Below are 19,485 nucleotides of genomic sequence, written 5' to 3'. Positions count from 1 at the left end.
GTTTTGAAATGTTGTAGTTGTTCATATATTTCTTGAGAACACTAGTGGATTACAAAACTGACGGGACACCATCTAATATAACGACTTCAGAAAACGACTGTCCATCACACCTTCTGTAACATTTATATTTAGCCTCTACAATATAGACAATACCGTATATTCACTCAGAAGAATTAAGGAAATATAACATTTTGGGGATGATATTGCTGTTCTACCTAGTAAGGTGTCCCGTCAGACTTGCAACACACTGGTGGAAGGTCCGAATTTGTGGGAGGTGTTCAGTCTTAAATCTCTTCAGGTACCATATCACAAGCATAGGTAGGTAGCCTTTAGATGGAACGGTGTGATTCGGTTGGAGTTCGGAGGAATCAATTCAAACGAAGTGATGGTTCTTGCAGTATAGACTAATCTCCGTATTGCAAGGTCTTGATTCGACTGTGTATGGGACCTAAACAAACTTTGAAAATTGGCACAATTGTTTAAGAAATGAGTCACAAATTGATGCTTTTTGGGAAAGAGATGAACGATTCAAAGTCACATTAGAGGCACAAACAAAGATCATAATAATAGCAGAAGTTTTTTCATTCCACTATTCTCATCGCATCTCAGATCTCCTCTCCATCAAGAAGAGTCGATGAATATAATATATATGTACAAGAAACCAACTCTTCCTTCTATGTCCCCTTTAAATGACAAACTTTGTCATGTTTAATATATACAAGAAAACGCCTCGCTCATGCTTCGTAAAGGCCGTCAGGGGAAGGCATTTAACATTCATCGTCCTCCTCAACTGGGGCTGCGGTGGCAACTGGTGCGGCGGCAGTGGAAGAGCGGATGGCGGTGACGAGAGTAGTTGGGACAGCTACTGGCGCGTCAGTTGCAACTGGAGCGGAGGCAGAAGTGGCAGCTGGGGCGGCAGCTGAAGTTGCGACAGGAGCAGCGGCGGAAGATGAAGCTGGAGTAGCTGGAGTAGAACCACCGGAGCTGGCACCGAAAGCGAGAGCTGGACCTGGGATAACGTATTCGAGACCGGCAGTGTAAATGTTGACCAAGATACCTGGGTCAGTTGGGGTGTACAGCGCGGTACCGACAACACCAGCGGGTGTCTCAGTTCCGGATCCGGTAACCTCGAGGTTGATGCATTGAGGGTAGGCTTGAGCTCCGTCTGCGGAACCGGCGCTGTGGAGAGCGATCATCTCGTGACGGAGGACGTAGTTTCCTGGGGCGAGAGTCGCTGGGATGGTGATGGCCCAGGACATGTTGTTGGCCATGAGCTCGTCAGAAGCCCAGGTTCCTGGGGCTGCGGTGTTGTCGACGATACCCTTCTCGGCGATCTTGAAGAACTCGAGGGTAGTTTTGTCGACGGTAGCGCAGTCACCGGCGCACTTGGCCATGTAGTCGATGACTGGTCCCTTGTGAGACTCTGGCCAGGTGTTCCATTCCATGGTGACGGTTCCTCCAGCGGCGACGCTGGCGCTCAATTGTGCGTTGGTGGCATCTCTGTGGCAGATGATGTCGCCGCCGCTGAAGGCAGATGGAGCGACGAAGCCGAGATCAGTGGCAGACTCGGTCCATCCAATTACTGCAGGCGGAGAGGCAGCGTATGGGTATTGATTGACGAGATAACCTCCGAAGCTGGAAACTGTTAGTTATGAAGGATACCGTTGAGATTGATGAGGTTGACATACTAGGTTCCGTCAACATCAGCACCCTGAACGAAGCCGTGAGCGGAGACTTGGGCAACAGAGGCCGCAAGAGCGAGAAGAGCGCTTGATTTCATGTTTGCGAAGGAAGACATCTTGAAAAAGAGTGTGTTGGTCTGAAGTGACTTGTTTGTTGGTAATTGAATGATAGTGATATGCGAAAGTGCAAGTAAGACCAGCTGGGGTACAAGTGTTGAGTAAAGTTGAACAAAGTCACTAGGACGAATTGAAAAAAGAATGTGAAAGATGTCTGGAAAGAGCGAAAACAGTTGAAGATCTGCGATGATGGTGAAAGAAAGTTTTATCTGGTGAGCCTCACCCTGATATATATACCAAAGGTACCAGAACCGCCGAGATGGTAGTGGAGAATGTCTTCTCGAATAGAGAAGTGTTTAATTTGCAGGCCATCCGTTCCTGTTTCGTTAACCCGTCTAGGCGTCTCTTACATATTAAAACATTGGATTTGTCTGGATTGGAGACGTCTAGAAGGTCTTGGTGGCGGCATCAAGATGCAGGCATTTAAAGTGTTTCTTGGTTCGTGCGTCGGGGGTGGATCTGATTCAGGAGGTTTGGCTGGTGGAAATGTTTTGAAACAAGCCAACGTTCAACGATGCCCCCCTTTTGTACTTGGCTTTTGGAGCGTCTAACCCAGCGGTAGAGATGGGGAATCCCCTGGGACGGATGCAAAGGCGAACATTGATTGGATGCATACAGTATAAGGAAAAAATCATACAGTGACACCACAGACAATGAAGAGATATTCGGTTTAGAGAACCACCACAAAGTAAATCTGCAATCTCTCAGTTAGCTTCGGCCTTCAAATCAATTTAAAAACCACGACACTCAGCAAGGAGACCCTAAGAAGCGCCATCACATCCACGCCTTTGCGCCTCAAAAATCCCTGGCCAAGGCCGTCAGATAAACAATAATCCGATAGATCAATCTCGGTATCGTACGTGAACGTTGCGAAGTGGAGTTGCGAAGTCTAGTCCTTACCCGCAACTTAAAATTTCGGTTGTTTCAGTTCAGTCACGTGAGATCACAACGACCTCCCCTTTACTTGGAACAAACATGACGTATCAACCGAGATTTTGGGGCTGAATTTCATGCCTTTCGTTACCGGGTTCTCGGTTGGTGTTTCGATCTGCGAGACGAACGATCTTAAGAAGGATCTTATAGTAGGAAGATGGTCGGAGAGCTCTTGAAATTTTGGCTGAGGATACTCCGTACTCTTTTATTCTATTTTGTTTCTCAGCATTTTCGGCAGGCAGACTGATTATGAGACAGGATTCTTTTGATTGCCTATGAAGTTAGTACTTTACTCGGCAACAGAAACCGTCCGAAGATATAGCTTAGGAACAATGGATTGAAGTATGAATTATGCGTGTCTTCTATTTGCCTCAGACTGACCGAAGACCGCTTTGCAAGACTATCTTTTGTCAGATGCAAAATCTAGTCACGGGTCTTCCTTTCAACTAGCTAGTTTTCGAATATCTCAACAGACGAACCTTCAAATTTGTATTCAAGTTATTTGATATCTTATTAGACTCTCACATCCCATGGACCGCCTATCGATTTGGAACTACTGAAGTCATCATTTTCTCAGTTATCTTCTACCCATGCCTGTAAGCTCAACGGCTGGCAAGAATGCACTTCGTATCTTTACATATCTCTCTCTAGCGTCAAATACTATCACACTCGACCTAAAGTCTTCGTCGCCCCTCAACGCAAGTTTCTGTGAAGCACCATCACAGAAGACATGTTCTCTTCCAAGCCCCTCGATCAGCGTCATCAAAATATCAAATGATAAGTTCATTGCCACACTTGACATGTGGCATAAACAGAGCAGCGATGTAAGTATTATCTCCACATAATAAATATATATATATATATATATATATATATCAGTGCATTTATACTGCTGTAAACCCGGTATATCAGCATGATTGAATCCATGTACAACGTCGATATAAATGAGCATCAACTTCTCTTTGTCGTGCGGTCAATCAAATGAGGTATTTGTACTTTTGTAATAAGGCCCGTAGTCAGGACCAAATGGACATGGCAGAGGGAAGAGAGAAATTAGGAGGAGATGAAGAAGGAATACTGGAATTTATACTTCAAAATCTTGCCTACTTAAACACTCATGGTCTTAAAGGAATATCCTAATGACTGTCCAGTCAATGAGTTTCGTGTTTCTTACATGTGTTACGCCGATAAGCACTCACAAAATGAAAGGCTTTCCAACTACATGAGCTGGGCGTCTCTTGGTCATAAAACAGTATGTGAATTCGAAGTATCTGAAGCGTAATATCAGTCATGCACACCTCCGAGAATATTTGAATCCAGGTATGAGTTGCCTTCCGCGAAGTCATTACCATAACTGGTGCCACATCGACAACAATCCTACTATCCCACAACTCGTCCAACAACTTCTTCCTCTCCCCAAACTTTTCATACCTCACTCCTTATTAACACCTTCAAAGACAAATCATCACCCACAAACACTCATCTAACCCCTCAACCTCCCACCTCCCTCCATACCTTTCATATATCCAAGACGTTCTCTCCTCGTCACTTACATCTGAGTCCTAAAACCCGCCCAATCCCAATACCCTCCAAGCCTAAACTCCTAAAACTGCCTGATTTCCAATCACCTCAACGATATTTACGATTTAGGAGTCTTAACCTCCGAGTATCTCACAAGTGGCAAAGAAACACCCCTCCACCCCAGCGGCAGCAGCTTGCACATGTTGCAAATACATACAGACTTTTAGAACACATCAGTATATAAGCGTTGAATGCCCTTACCACTTCGGAAGCCGAGCTCGTTGGGACTAGCATGGGTGAAATGAAGAAGATGATTCCACGGCATAATCCTGCAATCCTATAATTTTAGTTGCAAGAGATATGACTACACAACCACAGCATTGATAGACTGCTGCATCAATCTACACACCAAACGAAACCCTTGGTTAATATGTTAGTACCTGTGAATAACCTCTGTTCCCCCTCCCTTTCCACGAATCCTTAAGCGAGGCCGCCGACCGTATCTTCAAAGCAATCCAAGGTTCACAAACCCTACCATCAGCTCTATAAACATTACAGCTAACTCGTCCGTAATAAGCCTGGAAGCATCGAACCGGCAGGAAAGAAATCATCGTACTGTAATTCGACCCTGAAATGCTGTCAGCTATGATTTTTTCTTCCCAGGGCGGTTGTCATTAAAGCGAGGTTGTGTTTTCGAAGTCCATTCAGTCGAATTGACGAACCATCAATTCTTTTACCCATTATGATTATGGTGCTTCAGTAAAATTCAAACATTGACCTCAATACCAAAGATGCCAGGAATTTGCAAATTGTGAGTACAAATAGATGTCATCACATTTGCATTTCCTCTTTAGACTCGACAGGACAGCTACCAAATTTATTTCCTTTGTGCGCTTCTCATGCTTGATTCCATCAAGTTGTTTGTGGCTTTAAGTTCTTTCCAATTTGAATTATTTGCACGACGGTCTGCTGAAGACTATTTAAATAGTTTTCTCCGTTCTTTTTGCTGACGTTACGATCCCATCGTGTTCCGATAGGTAACTTGGATACGCGGTTAGTCAATTGCTCATATATGGAGTTTTCTCTACATCTACAGAGATAGTGAGAGATGCACAGGCTATTGCGAGCGAGCGTGTTGAGAATTGAGGATTGTTGACGGAGGAGATTCGATAGAACTATATCGCGAAACTCTCCAGTATTACCTGGCTTGCCAACTCAACTTCCGGTGATTTTTGCATACCTAATTAACATTATAACGCAGTGTCAGGCATTTGCATGAGTATCTACTGCATGGTCTTTTTTTTGGGTTAATGCAAATCAGACCTATATACGAACAGACAATTTGGAATAGTCAGAATTACATCAGCGAAGCTCATGCTGCAATCACCATCTGTACTACACCCAATCGTATGCAAAGCTTACTCATAAGTTAGTGACCAACAAATTGCAGTCCTCAAATTAATTTACCCCAAAAAACCCCACATCTCCAGAGGTATTCATCAAAAAGCGATCTAGATGTATCAACCCCAGGAATAATCACTACGGTATTTTTGATCATCAACCACCACTCCCAACCATCTCATCAAATGGGTCCCAGTGAAAGACAATTTTATTTTAGGCCTAGCATTTTTACGACCTACCATTAAAACAAAAACAAAATCAATATCAAAAACAAGTGGAAATATTTTCAACTACACACAAAAAAAACATCCAAAAACCACACCAATCAATCTCCCACACAACCCTTGCAAACACACATCTCCAGTATACCGATCTCATTTCACATTTCCGGGTTAAACCCCTACACTCTTCTCTTCTCCCTCCCCGACCCCCTTTCCAAATTATTATTTTATCTCTACATTGAACCACGTGATCCCCAAATAAATCCCCAGCAAAATAGGGCTGAGCGCCTATTACGCGTCCCCCCTCCAAATCCATCATCCATACCACGCGTCACCACATCCTTAAACGCAACCCAAGCCACACAATCGTAACAACCCCTCCCAAATTCCAAATCCCAGCATCAATGGACAACGAAAAATGGTAAGACGGACTCCATCTCAATGTCCGAGATAACGCGACGCACGGGATCGGGGCTTACGACCGGTACCGAGGGGACTCGTATTCAGAAGCGAGTGGGCGGTGTGATTGGATGGTGCGAATGGGTTCAGAGAGTTTGGGTGTTAAGCTGGGGGATGGGTTTAATATGGAAGGCTTGCGCGATACGGGAGTACAGTAGATGGATTAAGGGGGGTAGGGGTTTTGTGTTAAGGTTTGGAGTGGGAGGGGGGAATTGGCGTGGGCTTTGTGGGATAGATAGGTCACGGTTTTTTTCTCTAGTGTAGTTTATGAATTGTAAGACAAAAAAAAGAGTTTATTTTATTAAAAATTGTACAAAAGTAAATTAACTCATCACTACATTTTAAGGATTCCCGTATTCCAAGAAATCCATTCAAACGCGCTCCGTCAAACCACGGACACTCACCCCCGTCCGGCCTTCGTCTGACATCTTGGCTCTGACATCCTGCACCATACACATTTTGCACAGCGTAATCTCTGCTCCTGTATATATCATGGATATACGTCTTCATGAGATTCGAGGCGCAGTTCGTTGTCCGTTTCCGTGGGACGAGAATTGGATATAAGGAGGGTTCTGTCCCTGATGTTGAATTTGAGTAGAGAGCATTGAGTATTACAATCAAGACATCAACGACGACCTTGAAAGGGTTTTTTGAAACTGATTTTGAGATTGAATTGGGATTACCTTTTCAAGAGGAAATTGAATCTGTAAATCATCAACAATGGACAACCCAGACGACTACTCCGACTACTGGATCTACAAACCCTCCATCGTAGGCGCGGCCATCGCAACAGGAATCTTTACCGTCCTAACAGCAATCCACATATTCCGACTCTCCCGCACCCGCTCATGGTTCTGCATCCCTTTCGTCCTCGGCGGACTCTGTAAGTCCCCCCTATCACCCCTCTATCAACCTCTCTAACAACATCAGTCGAAGTGATAGGCTACGCCAGCCGCGCCGCCAGTCCCTCCAACGCCGATAATTTCGCCCTCTTCATCCTCCAAACCCTCGGCATTCTCCTCGCTCCCATCCTCTTCGCTGCCTCCGTCTACATGATCCTCGGCCGTCTCATCCGCGCTACAGGCGCCGAGTCGTACGCGCTCATCCGGGTCAATTGGATTACCAAGATCTTCGTCGGCGGTGATATACTATGTTTCGCGATTCAGGCCGGCGGTGGTGGCATCTTGGCTGGTGCGGATACGAAGAGCAGTAAGGATCTGGGACAGAATATTATTCTGGCGGGCTTGGTGTTGCAAATTGTGATTTTTGTGGGGTTTGTGGTCGTGGCGGTGGTTTATCATATGAGGTTGAGGGCCAGACCGACAGGGAAGGGACCGGCTGTGATGAGTTGGGAGAGGTTGTTGATTATGTTGTATGTTGTCAGTGTGTTGATCACGATGCGCAATTTGTTCCGTTGTATCGAATATGGGCTGGGAGGTATGTTGTCCGAAAGTCTTGCGGTATTGAACTCTTGCTAATCTGATATCAGAGGGATCCTATTTGCTCCGTCACGAGTGGCCAATTTACGTTTTTGATGCTGTGTTGATGGCTATTGTTCTGGGTATTTGCCAGCAGTGGTATTTTGGAAGTCTGAAAGCGAAACATGATAGTATGGATGTTGAGATGAATTCTTCGGACACGACGGCGTCGAGGTAGAAGTTTAGAAGGTTTCTTTAGATTTTTTGGTAATATGGTAGCGAGACAGGGTGGTATCGATGCTGAGATGATTTCTTCGGAGAAGATGGCCTCGAAATAGATGGATTGGAAGGTTTCTTTAGACGATTTTCTCGGAGATGACGCATCGAATAATATGACTGGAAAGGTTTCTTTTTACAGTTTAGAATGGGCGCCCCTGTATAATTAGTCAAATTTCTTTATAGATCGTTATACCCACTTACAATTGATCAGCCTACCAGAATTGTGAGCCCATATCGAAGTTCCTCCAACAGCTAAGAGCCCAAGCCCATAGCTCAAATATGAGACTCAACATTCAAATCAGCAGAAGACACAACCCTGATAAGACCATAGATTACTCACTCAGAAACCGTTAACCCACCCTTCACCCCTCAACCTCCCAAACCAACCGTCCCTCTCCTCTCCCCTCCCTCCAAAAGTTCGTACACTCCACCGCCTCAGCATCTAACATCCCCCAATACTTCCTCGCAAACCCCTCATCCATCTCCCAACTGCCAGGTAACCACGGGTCTCCCCACACACTCAGCCCTGTTTTCTCCCCTAGGAGAAAACCGCGTTCTTTGCCGCCGTCGTCGTGACAGCTCATCTGTACGAGGGGGACTGGGCGGGTGGTGTTCATATTGGGTTTAGAGGTACCGGAGAGGAGATCTTGACATAGTTCGATGGGGTTGATGGTCGAGGTTTCCTGGTACTGAGCGAGAATAAACCGATCCCGAATCGCCGGAAATGGAAGCAGATCCAGTTCTGGGTGATGCGGGATGGTGAGCTGCGTATTCGTCGGCCTGAGAGAAGGCGGTAACAGCGTCGTGTTGTAGGGACGCGTGTGGAAGGGTGAAGGGGTGCGGGGCTGGATTGAGGAGGGCGTGAGGCCTAGGAGAGAGAGATTGAGTAGGAGCGCGCGGGTTAGATTGAAGTGGAGGAGGGAGAGGAAGTGTTGGTCTGTTGGGAGGGGTGTGTGGTTTTGGATGGTTTGAGGATGGGGGTGGATAAGGAGGGTGAGGAGGGTGTTTTGCGGGGGAAGGGGGGAGATGAGTTCTGTGTGAGCATTTGATGCTAAGGTTGAAACAGGTGCATGTGATGTAAGTGACTCCTGCGTTATTGTCGATGTATTTGACGTTTTCAGAGCTTTAGCTTGAGCACGTCGTTTTCCTATTCCACATCAAAATTCATTCTTTTCATCAAACGTGTGGAATCTCACTCTGAGCCAGCCTATTCTGCAACTTCCTCCTCTCAATCGTACTCGATTTTCCACTCCAATCCTCGCTTGGATCATGTACCTCAGGACCTTCTATCATTCGTCGAACCGCGATCCTGGGACCGTGAACCGGCGTGTCAATCATGCTGTTTTTGGGCGCTTTTGAGATCCAATAGGGTTGAGTGAGGAAGAAGAATAATGCTGCGACCTGCTGACAGTGAAATAAATGCGGTATCTTCACTTAGGAAATAAGTAGTAAATTGGTGGAAGAGGAGGAGGGAAGTGGTCCAAGTGGACCTCCTCATGCAACCTGCTGACCGCGCTAGGCTGAATTAGGCCGTGTGGAAGATCAATTGTACCGTCGGAGGGCTTCACTTACCTGATTTACCTCTGACTTATGTTCGAATAATAGTCGTTTCAATTTCATAGAAAAATTGGAGCGAAAGCTTCTTCACATGAAATTCCATAAAATAACCGCAACACCAAAATACGATCAAACCACCACAAAGAACTTTTTCGCTTTACTAACAAATTCAAAAGGACTAGGAAATCATTAAACGAGTCAGTGTAATGATCAAGTTCATTTTGATTTTATTTTACTTTCACTTACTATTCATTTTTCTCGATTTACTTAATTGCCAGGCGAAATCAGATCAGTCATTCGCTTCGATAATTCTAAAACTCCGAAACAACTCCCATTTCTACACAAAAATCCACATCATAAGTACTCATAAATCATAAACATGCTCCGAATCATAACTCATGACCCCTCATCAACCGTCGCCCCTCCTCCCCATCCTCGCTCCCCAGATCACTATCATCATCATCATCCAGACTAAACTCATTCCCAACCATAACCATCTCTCTTCCTTCCCTACTCCCCCCAGCCATGCTCCTCGCATCATCAACCCCCTTTTCCACATTTATGCACCACATTAACGGAATCGGTAAGATGACCAAGACCGCCAAAAACACAAATGCACCTCGGATCGTGCCTGTGCGATCGACTATCATGCCCACAATCGCAGGGCCGACTGCTGAACTGCCTTTATCGGTGACAGCATAGAGAGCGTAGAATGCAGCTTCCTTGCCCTCGGGGATTAAACGGCCGTAGAAGGCGCGACAGTAGGAGGATAATCCGCCCATGACGAAACCGTGGACGATACCGAGCGGATATATCTCCCAAGATTTCTGCAAGCCGCCAACGCCCCAGTGTTTGACGAAGGGTATGAATCCGAGGAGGCCGTAGAGAGGGATGATTTCCATGGCGCAGACACAAGCGATGATGAGTTTTTGCGTCGGTAATTCGTAGCGGCGGGAGATTAAGGGCCAGACGAAGGCGCCGAGGATGCCGGATGAGGTTGCTGTGATGGAGAGGAGGGCGATGGCTACGGTACCCATGTGGAGTTCTGTTCGGGCGAAGAGGATCGCAGTCCCGGAGACGGTGGCGATGGAATCGCTGAGGAGAAACCATGCGATGAGGAAGAGGAGGATTTGTTTGAGTTTTAGGGCGAGTTTGATTGTGTCGAAGAGGCTTTTCCAGGCGAAGGTCGTGTAGGATAGAATTGAGCGGAATTTGGATTGGGCTGAGTTTCTTGTTGGTAGTGGGGGTCCTGGCCGTGAGCGGAGCCAGAGGGATGATGGAATTGTAAAGGCAAACCACCATGTACCGACAAGGAAGAGCACCAGCCGGAGAGGGAGAGTCGAAGATATACCCTTTACCTTGGAAAGACTAAAAAGTAATATAATCGATAATACTTGAACAAACACCGCAGCCATATATCCAATGCCAACACCCTTAGAAGAGACTTTAGTCGAAAGCGCCAAAGTCGGAGAATCCGTCTTCGAAGACGACTCATCGAATGAACTCGACGGAGCATGTTGAATATCCAGATGATTCGCCACCAGCACCGGTAAAAAAGAATTAAGTATAACAAACGAAGATCCCAAACACGTAACACCGACTATAACCAACAACGAACCTAGCAAAAAGATCTTCGGCACCACCAAAAGAAACATCATCGACGACACCGCGCCCGTAAATCCAAATCCTAATAACAGTTTCTTGCGATTATCTCCTGAAATACACGTTAGCTGTTTCACTTGACTGTCTCTGAGATACCTACCAAAATCCGCAACAGCACTAAATGAAACCAGCGCCAGCGCCTGCACAAACACCGCAAGTGAGAATGTATACATGGCAAAACTCGACGTCGTCATCTCAGACCCCAAGACTCTCACCACACATTGATTATTCTGTCCCCCGGTCGCCCGAGACAGAAGATGCGAGGTGGTGACCGTGGCATTTTGCGCCGCTTTGAACATACATGAGGTCGTTTTATCAGACCACAAGACACCCCGCTCGCGAGCGAGTTGTTCGAGGGTCACGGGGAGGAATGAACCTGTGGGATTTAGTATGGGAAATGAGGTGAGCTAAGATGAGATACATACCGACACCGCAAACGGCGAAGACTTCAGCCGCGACGCTGTAGGCATAGAAGCCTTTGAGCTCACGGGCGGTGGTTGGGCTTGTGTCTTCGCCCTCGTATTTGGGTTTTCGGTGGGTGGGGAAGCGCCGGGCTTCCATGTTTCTAATGTATATATATTTCGAGAGAAATGGGGGATTATATATATTCTAAACATGAGGCTTTTGATGAGATTGGATTTTGAGCCGCCATGCGGTTGTGGTTTCGTGGTGGGTCTCGGAATGCACGGCATGACGTTGATGGTGATTGGTAAGCCCTCTGCATTCCACCGCAGGATTCAATGTAGTTTTTCAACGAAAAGATCATGAGTTTACGAAAGGTAAGTAAAGACATGTCAATGATTCAAGTGCAAAATATCTCTTCACCTACTCCGTACACGCCGCAACAAATCCAAACCACGAACTCCTCCCCACGATTAGCGAAGCCGATCAAGTCGATCATAGGGCTTAACGAACCGCCTCCTAACCACTTATCACGCCAACCAATAATCCTTTCTCTGTCGCTCACTACCTCAGCTTCCACTTAGAGAAACTATACAATACCGGCCGCGAACTAAAAGAGGGGAATGATGAATCTGCAAATCCATTCATGATATTCTCGTAACGACAAGCTCTTGGGAAAGATACAAGTGAAAATGCTTGAGAGTTGCAAGGATGAGAAATGTCCTAGAGTAACTAGTCTATCCCGAACGGCTTCACAAGGAGGTCGATGATCGGTAGGAAGCCAAAAGAAATTAGTACTGCCTTCTGCTAGCCAACGATCAATTTACGTGCAGATGCCGTAACAACTTGCTATCAGCTTGGGGAGAAGGCCCAATCAACTCTGGGAAAGAGACAAGGAGATTCAAATTTATATGAAGCTTCTGACATGGATACGGCTCTCTGCTCAACAGTGATGACCACGGATGCAATAAACAATCCTCAGGACAGGCCGCCTACAAGTCCGATTTCTCCTGATGCCCTTCCCATAGTCTGACATCCTTCCTAGCTCGCTGTCAATCGGCTTAGACACAGCTGTGATCGTGCTATTCCCGCTCTAAATACACCACATCGAGAGGAGTCCAGTCCATGACCTCTTACCTGCCCAGGTGCTTCCAAAGCTCCGTCATTTCGCAACTCGAGTCTCAAAGGCGCGCACATTCGCCTCTTCTCCCCCTACATGTTCATTCTAGCAATCAGGATTCCAAGTCCAACGATGACCCCCCACCTAGAGATCGAATTTGACCGCATAGCGTCGTTCGACGGCGTGCTCGTAGCGGCTACAGCGGTGGACCCCGAGCTTGTACTTGTACCCGTCGACTCGGCTCGCAAAGTTGCTGTTGCATCAGTTCTCGACCGCGTCGTCGTCCCTACACTTGCTGATTCCGTCGCCAAAGCACCTCCCGTCGAGGTACCAGACGAGCTTTCGCTGCTTGACCTATCCACCACCGTCAGCACCCATCCCAACCACACTGATATCTAACCTACACCGCACCCGACACCACCGCATCCGCAATCCCCGGCCCAGAATCCGGTCCACACTTCTCCCGAAACCGCTCCGCCGTCATGAACTGCTCCGCGTCGGGGCACATCTCCTTGAAGTAATCCACGCAGTACGAATACCAGCCGCCCGCAACGACGGAGCCCAGGTTCGCGCCCAGCGCGTCCGCGGCATCGCAGACGCCCACGCAGGTCACCGTGTTGGGTCCCCCGGGCCCTTTGCACATGCAGGTTGCGTACGCGACGGAATTGTAGTCGCGGCCGCAGCCGACGAAGGTCGCGTCGAGACAGGCGTTGCAGGCTGGGTACGAGGTGTGCAGCCAGATCATGTTGACCTGTGCATGTGCCGTTGAGAAAAAGAGTGGGATGGCGAGGAAGAGCTTCATCTTCACTGGTTGCTGGAAATCGGGACGCGAGAAATGGAAGAGGTCAAGCAGAGAGAGTTGACTACGGTACGTATTGAGAAGGGACATCCCCCAAGGTCTTTATGCCATGAACGCATCGTCAGATACGCCCAATTCCCCCTGAATACTTTGGGCGTACCACTCATTCAGGGAAAGAAAGTCCGTTCGAGGATTTTATGTCTTAAGTCTTGTTTCGAAAAGGCCTGCCAAGACTCAGCTGGAGACTTTGTCGCTGGTGGCGTAACTAAAATATCGAGAGGCGTACTTTACTTCACAAAGTAAGAAACAACCACTTATGGTCTTATTGGAATTGCGGTGTTGTGTGCTGTTGATACCGGTGAGAAGTATAAGAGTTTAATGAGAGTCGTTGCAGATAAATAGAGACAGAGACATTGAGTGGTTAAGCGTGGGGTAGATGTGTAAGACTCGCTTTTTCCATAGTGCCAGGGGACCTAGATTTAGCGAGGGGAGGTGTTGGGCAACTGTATGGAAGAGTGGATAGACGGTTTTATAGAAGATTCGTTGAGGGAATTTGGAAAGGATAATCGATGTTACCTTTGTGTAAAGCGAGAGGCGACTGATGATTGATATGTGAGTCGTGTTTTTCTGGAAAAAAAAGATCTGAGAAAACCAAGAAGAGCGTTCAAGATATCCTTTTCCATTCATGTGTAATACCACTCGGCTAGCTAGCACTTCACTCTTCAACCCTCCCTCCCTCTTTCCTACCACCACCTTTCAAATCCACTGCCACATACCAACGAAATGAGTATCCATCCCTCCCTACACTCTCTAACCTCTCACCACCACCCAAAAGTATTTCTCTACATCGCCCCCCTCCCTGCACCCCTATCATCTCAAAGAAACTCTGCTTCATATCTTAAAATAGGATCTACATCAACCACACCATCCCAAAACAGATTATCAAGCAAGAGTTCCAAAACACATCAAAAACATTATTCTTTCCACTTAAGCTAACTATCAGAAGCGAGAAGAAAACTGTTTCTCAAGATGTGCCACACAAGAATCGAAGAAGTGCGCGCGCAGTAAAATGAAAACTTAAGAAGCAACCATTAGAAGCACCAGCAATGGAAGCTCTGATGTAAAATAGGAAAATAGACAAATGAGAAATAGTTTGTACACAAAGACATGTCGCTTCATCGCTTCATCTGGCACCAATCACCCTCCCAAATTTTGTCCCATTACGCCTTTGGTATACCCCATTTCTTGATCTGTTGTGTATGTCCGGTTCGCCGAAAGAAATATTTGTCATCTAGGTCAAGCTCGATAATGATTTACATGGCTTGACCGGGGACTGGCTTTCGTTGTGGGGTGTTTCCAGAAGGTGTACGGAGAGGGCCAGGTGAGTTGTTCTCTGGTGGTGAAACTGGGTTCATGCGACTTGGTCCTGGTGGTGAGTTGCGTCGTGCTTGTTGTTGAGCGTTTGATGGGGCTCGAGGACGACCTTGACCGTTCATTGGACCATTGGCTGGAGGTCCTCGTTGTCGGTTCTGACTGTTTGGAGTCATCGGACGACCTTGTTGACCAGTAGGTGTCATAGGTCTACCTTGTTGTCCAGTTGGTGTCATCGGACGACCTTGCTGACCATTTGGAGTCATGGGTCTGATACCGGCTGGTGACATAGGTCGACCTTGTTGGTGCATGTTGGCTGTCATTGGATGTCCTTGTGGGGATACTCGTGGACCATTTTGTTGTGGACGAGGTTTGACGGGGCGGGTTGAAAGACAAGTTCTTGGAACAACACCTTGCTGAGAGCGATCGAGTCTGATGCAAAGAGCCCATCCATCATCATACTCGTGGAGCATTCTGATGAGTTGACCGGCGCGGAGTTCAAGCTCATCCTCCATGGATGGCTTGAAATCAAGTTGGACACGGTGAACAGCACTGGTAGGTGGGCCACCAGCAGCAGCAATCGCTGCAGAGGTGTTGCTTTGGGTTGGAGTGGTAGCTGAATCAGAGGTGACGCTGAAATCGGTTCCAGCTGGACTTGGAGGACCCATGAATGGACCAGATTTGGTGAAGTCGAGTGGTTTAGGACCATTGTCACGCTTTGAAGCACCACGTTTAAGACCTGGGGCAAGAGCGGCACCAGCAACTGCAGCACCCACGACAGGTGCGACAGCTTGTGGGACGTGGTTTGGAGTGACAGGAGTTGTTGCAGCGGCAGCATGTTCGACAATTGGACTGGTCATGAGAACTGGACCGTTCGCATTGGGCGAATCAATGGTCTCGGCGTGGTTACCAAATGGATTGACGGAATTGGTAGAGTGAGAAGTCTCTGGACGGACGTCTGGAAGAGCTTTTTCGGACAATGGGACTGCGGATCCGATGGTGAGAGCATTGCCACGGCTGGCACGTCTCTCCATGAGGTTAGGGATGAATTGAGTGACCGGACGTAAAGATAGACGTGGAGCATTTGGACTTGAACGGATGCTTGCGTCGTCCCGGCGGACGGGATCGGCGAATGGGTTTGAATTGTCGTTTTTCTCGGAATCGGCAAGTCGTTGCTTATCAGCAGTCTTGCGCTTTCTGATGCATACCAAGACGAGGGACAGAATTGCGCCGACCAGGAGCAAGACACCAATAATAATTCCGGCGATTGCTCCTCCGCCCATACCTCCGCTCGACGAGGAGGCATCACTTGTAGAAGTTGAACTAGCCGCGGACGCTGTGTTTGCAGATGTTGTAGCGGAGAAAGTGAGAGAGCTCGTGGCGGCAAGAAGAGGAGCTGAGGATGCGAGGGTAGTCGAGGGAGCAATAATCTCTGATGGGAGAGAAGTTGAGGATTGGGCAACGGCGGTACTGCTGACAAGACCTGTATCTGTATCAATTCCAGTCAAGGACTTGATTACTGACGCTGGTGTTTGCTTTGCGGCAGTCGAAGTTTCCGAGGCAGCTGGAACGACGACTGGAGCTTTTGTCGCTGATGCAGTTGCTGCGAGAACCGCAGGCGCAGAGGTTTCTGGAGTTTCTGGAGCAGCGACTCCGACGGTAGTATATCCTCCAATGGGCCCATCGAAGGTAGGAGCTGCGGTTACATAGACGACCGAGACCAACGTCGCGGGTTCGGCGACGGGTTCTGGGGCTCGCGCATGGAGGTGACGATAGTGACCGTGACTCGCCATGATGGTTTCGTGCTCGATCGTACGTTCGTGAAGACGATGTGGTGTATTTATTATTGACTTTCGTCAAGGTAGATGTTCGCGAGGATCGGGGACGAACGATTATTACTTGATGTGGTCGGATTGCAGATTATGGTATTATCGCTCGTATTGTTTCGCGCGGTCGGTTGTCTGGATTAAAGAGGGTGTTGACGGTGTATCGTCTATTGTGGTTATACTCGACTCGGGTCGGTTGAGCGGTGCGAAGGGATGAAGATACGATCTGTCGATAAAAGAAGGGCGACAGAAGGTGAATGACAATCCGATCACAGCGACGGCGAGGTTGCGTGTGCGTGTGAGGAGAAGAGAGGGAAGGAGAGAAGGGGAGAACTCCACGGCCGTGGGTGGGTGAGATCAAAAGGAGTGGTGGAGTGGTCCGAGATGGTCGACCTGCAGCTTGCCAGGTGCACTCGCGGGATCAACTGGGGGGGATTTAACCGAGTGGATCTGCCTCGCGATAAGGGTTTAGCGCGCCCCTCTTTATCAGGAACGAGAGATTGTCCCTCAGGGGAAGGAGCCAATGAGGAAAAGCACGCTGAAGCCACAATGTAGACGAGCGAACCCGCTGTGAATCGTTTGCTGTCGTTCCCCTCCTGCACTATTAAAAGCTCTCACTCTCACTCTTCTCCCACGAGGTGCCAGTGCCATTTTGTGTATCGATGATTTGCGAAAGGACACGCAGATCGTGTGCGAGTCGACGGCGTGTGGGAAACGTGATATCTCTCCGAACGTCACGCAATCGTTGTTGTATTCGCTGTATCCATTTTAGGAGTATCCTCGTTGGCAGAGGAGTTCATCCCATGTCAGTCGAGCTCTCAACCCATGGAAATGTCTGCGCCGTCTCCACACCAACGCGAACATTAAAATGATGGAACTTCACAATAATAATGCCGTCCATCAAAGACGCGGTGGAAGAGATCATCAAGTTTATGCATCAGAGAAGACTCTGCTTTTTAAATTGACGCAGGATGACGGCGGCTACGATAGTACAGTACCGACCTATTCGAATATAGCCGCACTGGATCGACAGCGAAATGCACCATCTGGGACGTGCTCATTTCACCAGACAAACGGCGACAGAAAAGGGGGGTGGCTTCGCGAACGCGGCTTTAGAGACTTTGCAAGACAATAACGACGGGATGACCAGAATGGACAAATGATCAAAGTCGCGGTGTCTCGGGATGTTACTTTTGATCATTGTGTCGCTGTTTGCTTTTCGTTTGAGCCGTTTGTTTCGTTTTAACACAACCTAACCTGTCAAACATCGGCAATTTTCCACGTGCAGACAGGTCACGTTTTACCGCCAGTCGATGAACGACAGATCGTATTATTTGAGACAAACTTCAAATCACTGCTGAGAGTTTACGAATGGTGTGTACTTGAAGCTGCAAATCTTGAGCAAACAAACATTTGTTGTGGCAATACTTCTGAGAGCCAAAATCAACAATTGGTTGTCATCCGCTATGATACTCATCCAGGCTCTTTACATAGAATCCTGAAATCATCATAGCAAGTACATGTCATGAGTTTATATACATACCAGACAAATACAACACTTACAATTCATCTTTCATCTCTCATCTCTCCTCTTTATTCACATCCGATTATGCAATCAACGACGCAAGAACTTGCCCCAAGTCAAGATTGTACTACATAAATCCAGCTATCTACAGCATTCACTGAAAATACTCATTCACAGAAAGTCACCGTATAAAGCGTCAAATCATAGGTAAGAATCCACAGCTAATCCCTTTTCCGCTCGCGAATAGTATATTTTAAACCCGGTCCGTGAAATCATTCCTATGTCGACTACAAGGAGCGTGGACTAGTCTTCAATTATATCCAGATGAACCGAAAATGTGGCATTTTCTGGGTACGTTGTCTAAAAGATGCGTCTAAGGTAATGTGGTTCTGTGAGAAAGGATAGGTCGTCGGTGTGCTGTCTCCCTGGATCTTTTCCTGTATTTATGTTACTGAAAAGGACAAACACCATAAAAGTACGATCCATTCAAGCGCTGAGAAATATAACAAGAATCACATAGGGGGTTTACCTTTTAGGATAGTATCATCTCGTAGCAAGGTTGTTGTGAATATGTTCATGTCGGTTATACCTTCGACCAACTCGGTCCAGTAAACAAAGTCTTTCTTACAGGGCGGCATGCATTTTCGTGAAATTTGGAGCACAAGTAGGTCCTAAGCTGTTGTGTACTACACCCTCTTTAAGGTTGACAGTGTTTCCTTGTGCAATAAAAGATGTCTAGTGCTTAGCTAGAACGGTATTGTGATAATTAAAAGTAGACAGGTCAGAGCGTGATAGCTCAAAGATGGACCCTTTATAAGTTACAGGTAAGAGCGACGACGTAGACGTAAATTTGTAATGAGAGAGGTTGCGATAATTTGGGAGTAGTTGTAGAATACGACTCATGAATGAAAGATTCAGAGATATTAATATGTGTAAAAAGGTATGGGTATTTGAAGTTAAACTACCTATCATTTTCTTCGGCATAGGGGGTTGTAGGGAAAAACGTCACTGTGTTTGAGGTTGGTATTTTGGTAATAGAAGAATACGTCGAGGATCCTAGTTAGTGAGTCACGATCGATGAATATGTGCATGAATTCTAGTGGAAAGAAAAAGACTGATGGGATGATATCCATCAAATACCAAGTGTTAGAAATCATCACTCAGAACTCACAATGCACAGAACATAGTTTTT

General features: G+C 47.0%; 6 protein-coding genes across 6 annotated transcripts; 1 reads left to right on the top strand and 5 right to left on the bottom strand.

The window, feature by feature from the left end:
• Positions 1–767: 767 nt before the first annotated feature.
• On the bottom strand, positions 768–1,798 carry GLAREA_04065 (uncharacterized protein; the record flags this gene model as incomplete). The annotated part of the gene is made up of 2 exons (XM_008084318.1): positions 768–1,635; positions 1,689–1,798. 2 exons carry the CDS (start codon positions 1,796–1,798, stop codon positions 768–770), a joined length of 978 nt encoding a protein of 325 aa, XP_008082509.1.
• Positions 1,799–7,054: 5,256 nt separating this feature from the next.
• On the top strand, positions 7,055–7,990 carry GLAREA_04064 (uncharacterized protein; the record flags this gene model as incomplete). Its single annotated transcript, XM_008084317.1, has 3 exons — positions 7,055–7,217; positions 7,265–7,771; positions 7,824–7,990. The coding sequence occupies 3 exons, from the start codon at positions 7,055–7,057 to the stop codon at positions 7,988–7,990; spliced, it is 837 nt and encodes a 278-aa protein (XP_008082508.1).
• Positions 7,991–8,393: 403 nt separating this feature from the next.
• On the bottom strand, positions 8,394–9,369 carry GLAREA_04063 (uncharacterized protein; the record flags this gene model as incomplete). The annotated part of the gene is made up of 2 exons (XM_008084316.1): positions 8,394–9,064; positions 9,270–9,369. 2 exons carry the CDS (start codon positions 9,367–9,369, stop codon positions 8,394–8,396), a joined length of 771 nt encoding a protein of 256 aa, XP_008082507.1.
• A 608-nt stretch (positions 9,370–9,977) lies between these two features.
• On the bottom strand, positions 9,978–11,811 carry GLAREA_04062 (MFS general substrate transporter; the record flags this gene model as incomplete). Its single annotated transcript, XM_008084315.1, has 3 exons — positions 9,978–11,302; positions 11,351–11,626; positions 11,676–11,811. The coding sequence occupies 3 exons, from the start codon at positions 11,809–11,811 to the stop codon at positions 9,978–9,980; spliced, it is 1,737 nt and encodes a 578-aa protein (XP_008082506.1).
• A 1,053-nt stretch (positions 11,812–12,864) lies between these two features.
• GLAREA_04061 (uncharacterized protein) lies at positions 12,865–13,517 on the bottom strand (the record flags this gene model as incomplete). Its single annotated transcript, XM_008084314.1, has 2 exons — positions 12,865–13,126; positions 13,177–13,517. The coding sequence occupies 2 exons, from the start codon at positions 13,515–13,517 to the stop codon at positions 12,865–12,867; spliced, it is 603 nt and encodes a 200-aa protein (XP_008082505.1).
• A 1,367-nt stretch (positions 13,518–14,884) lies between these two features.
• Positions 14,885–16,735, bottom strand: GLAREA_04060 (SH3-domain-containing protein; the record flags this gene model as incomplete). The annotated part of the gene is made up of 1 exon (XM_008084313.1): positions 14,885–16,735. One exon carries the CDS (start codon positions 16,733–16,735, stop codon positions 14,885–14,887), a length of 1,851 nt encoding a protein of 616 aa, XP_008082504.1.
• Between the last annotated feature and the right edge of the window lie 2,750 nt (positions 16,736–19,485).

This window comes from Glarea lozoyensis, assembly GCF_000409485.1.
Source record: "Glarea lozoyensis ATCC 20868 chromosome Unknown GLAREA2, whole genome shotgun sequence".
NCBI classification, from domain to species: Eukaryota; Fungi; Ascomycota; class Leotiomycetes; order Helotiales; family Helotiaceae; genus Glarea; species Glarea lozoyensis.
This window is presented reverse-complemented; position numbering and strand designations above follow the sequence as displayed.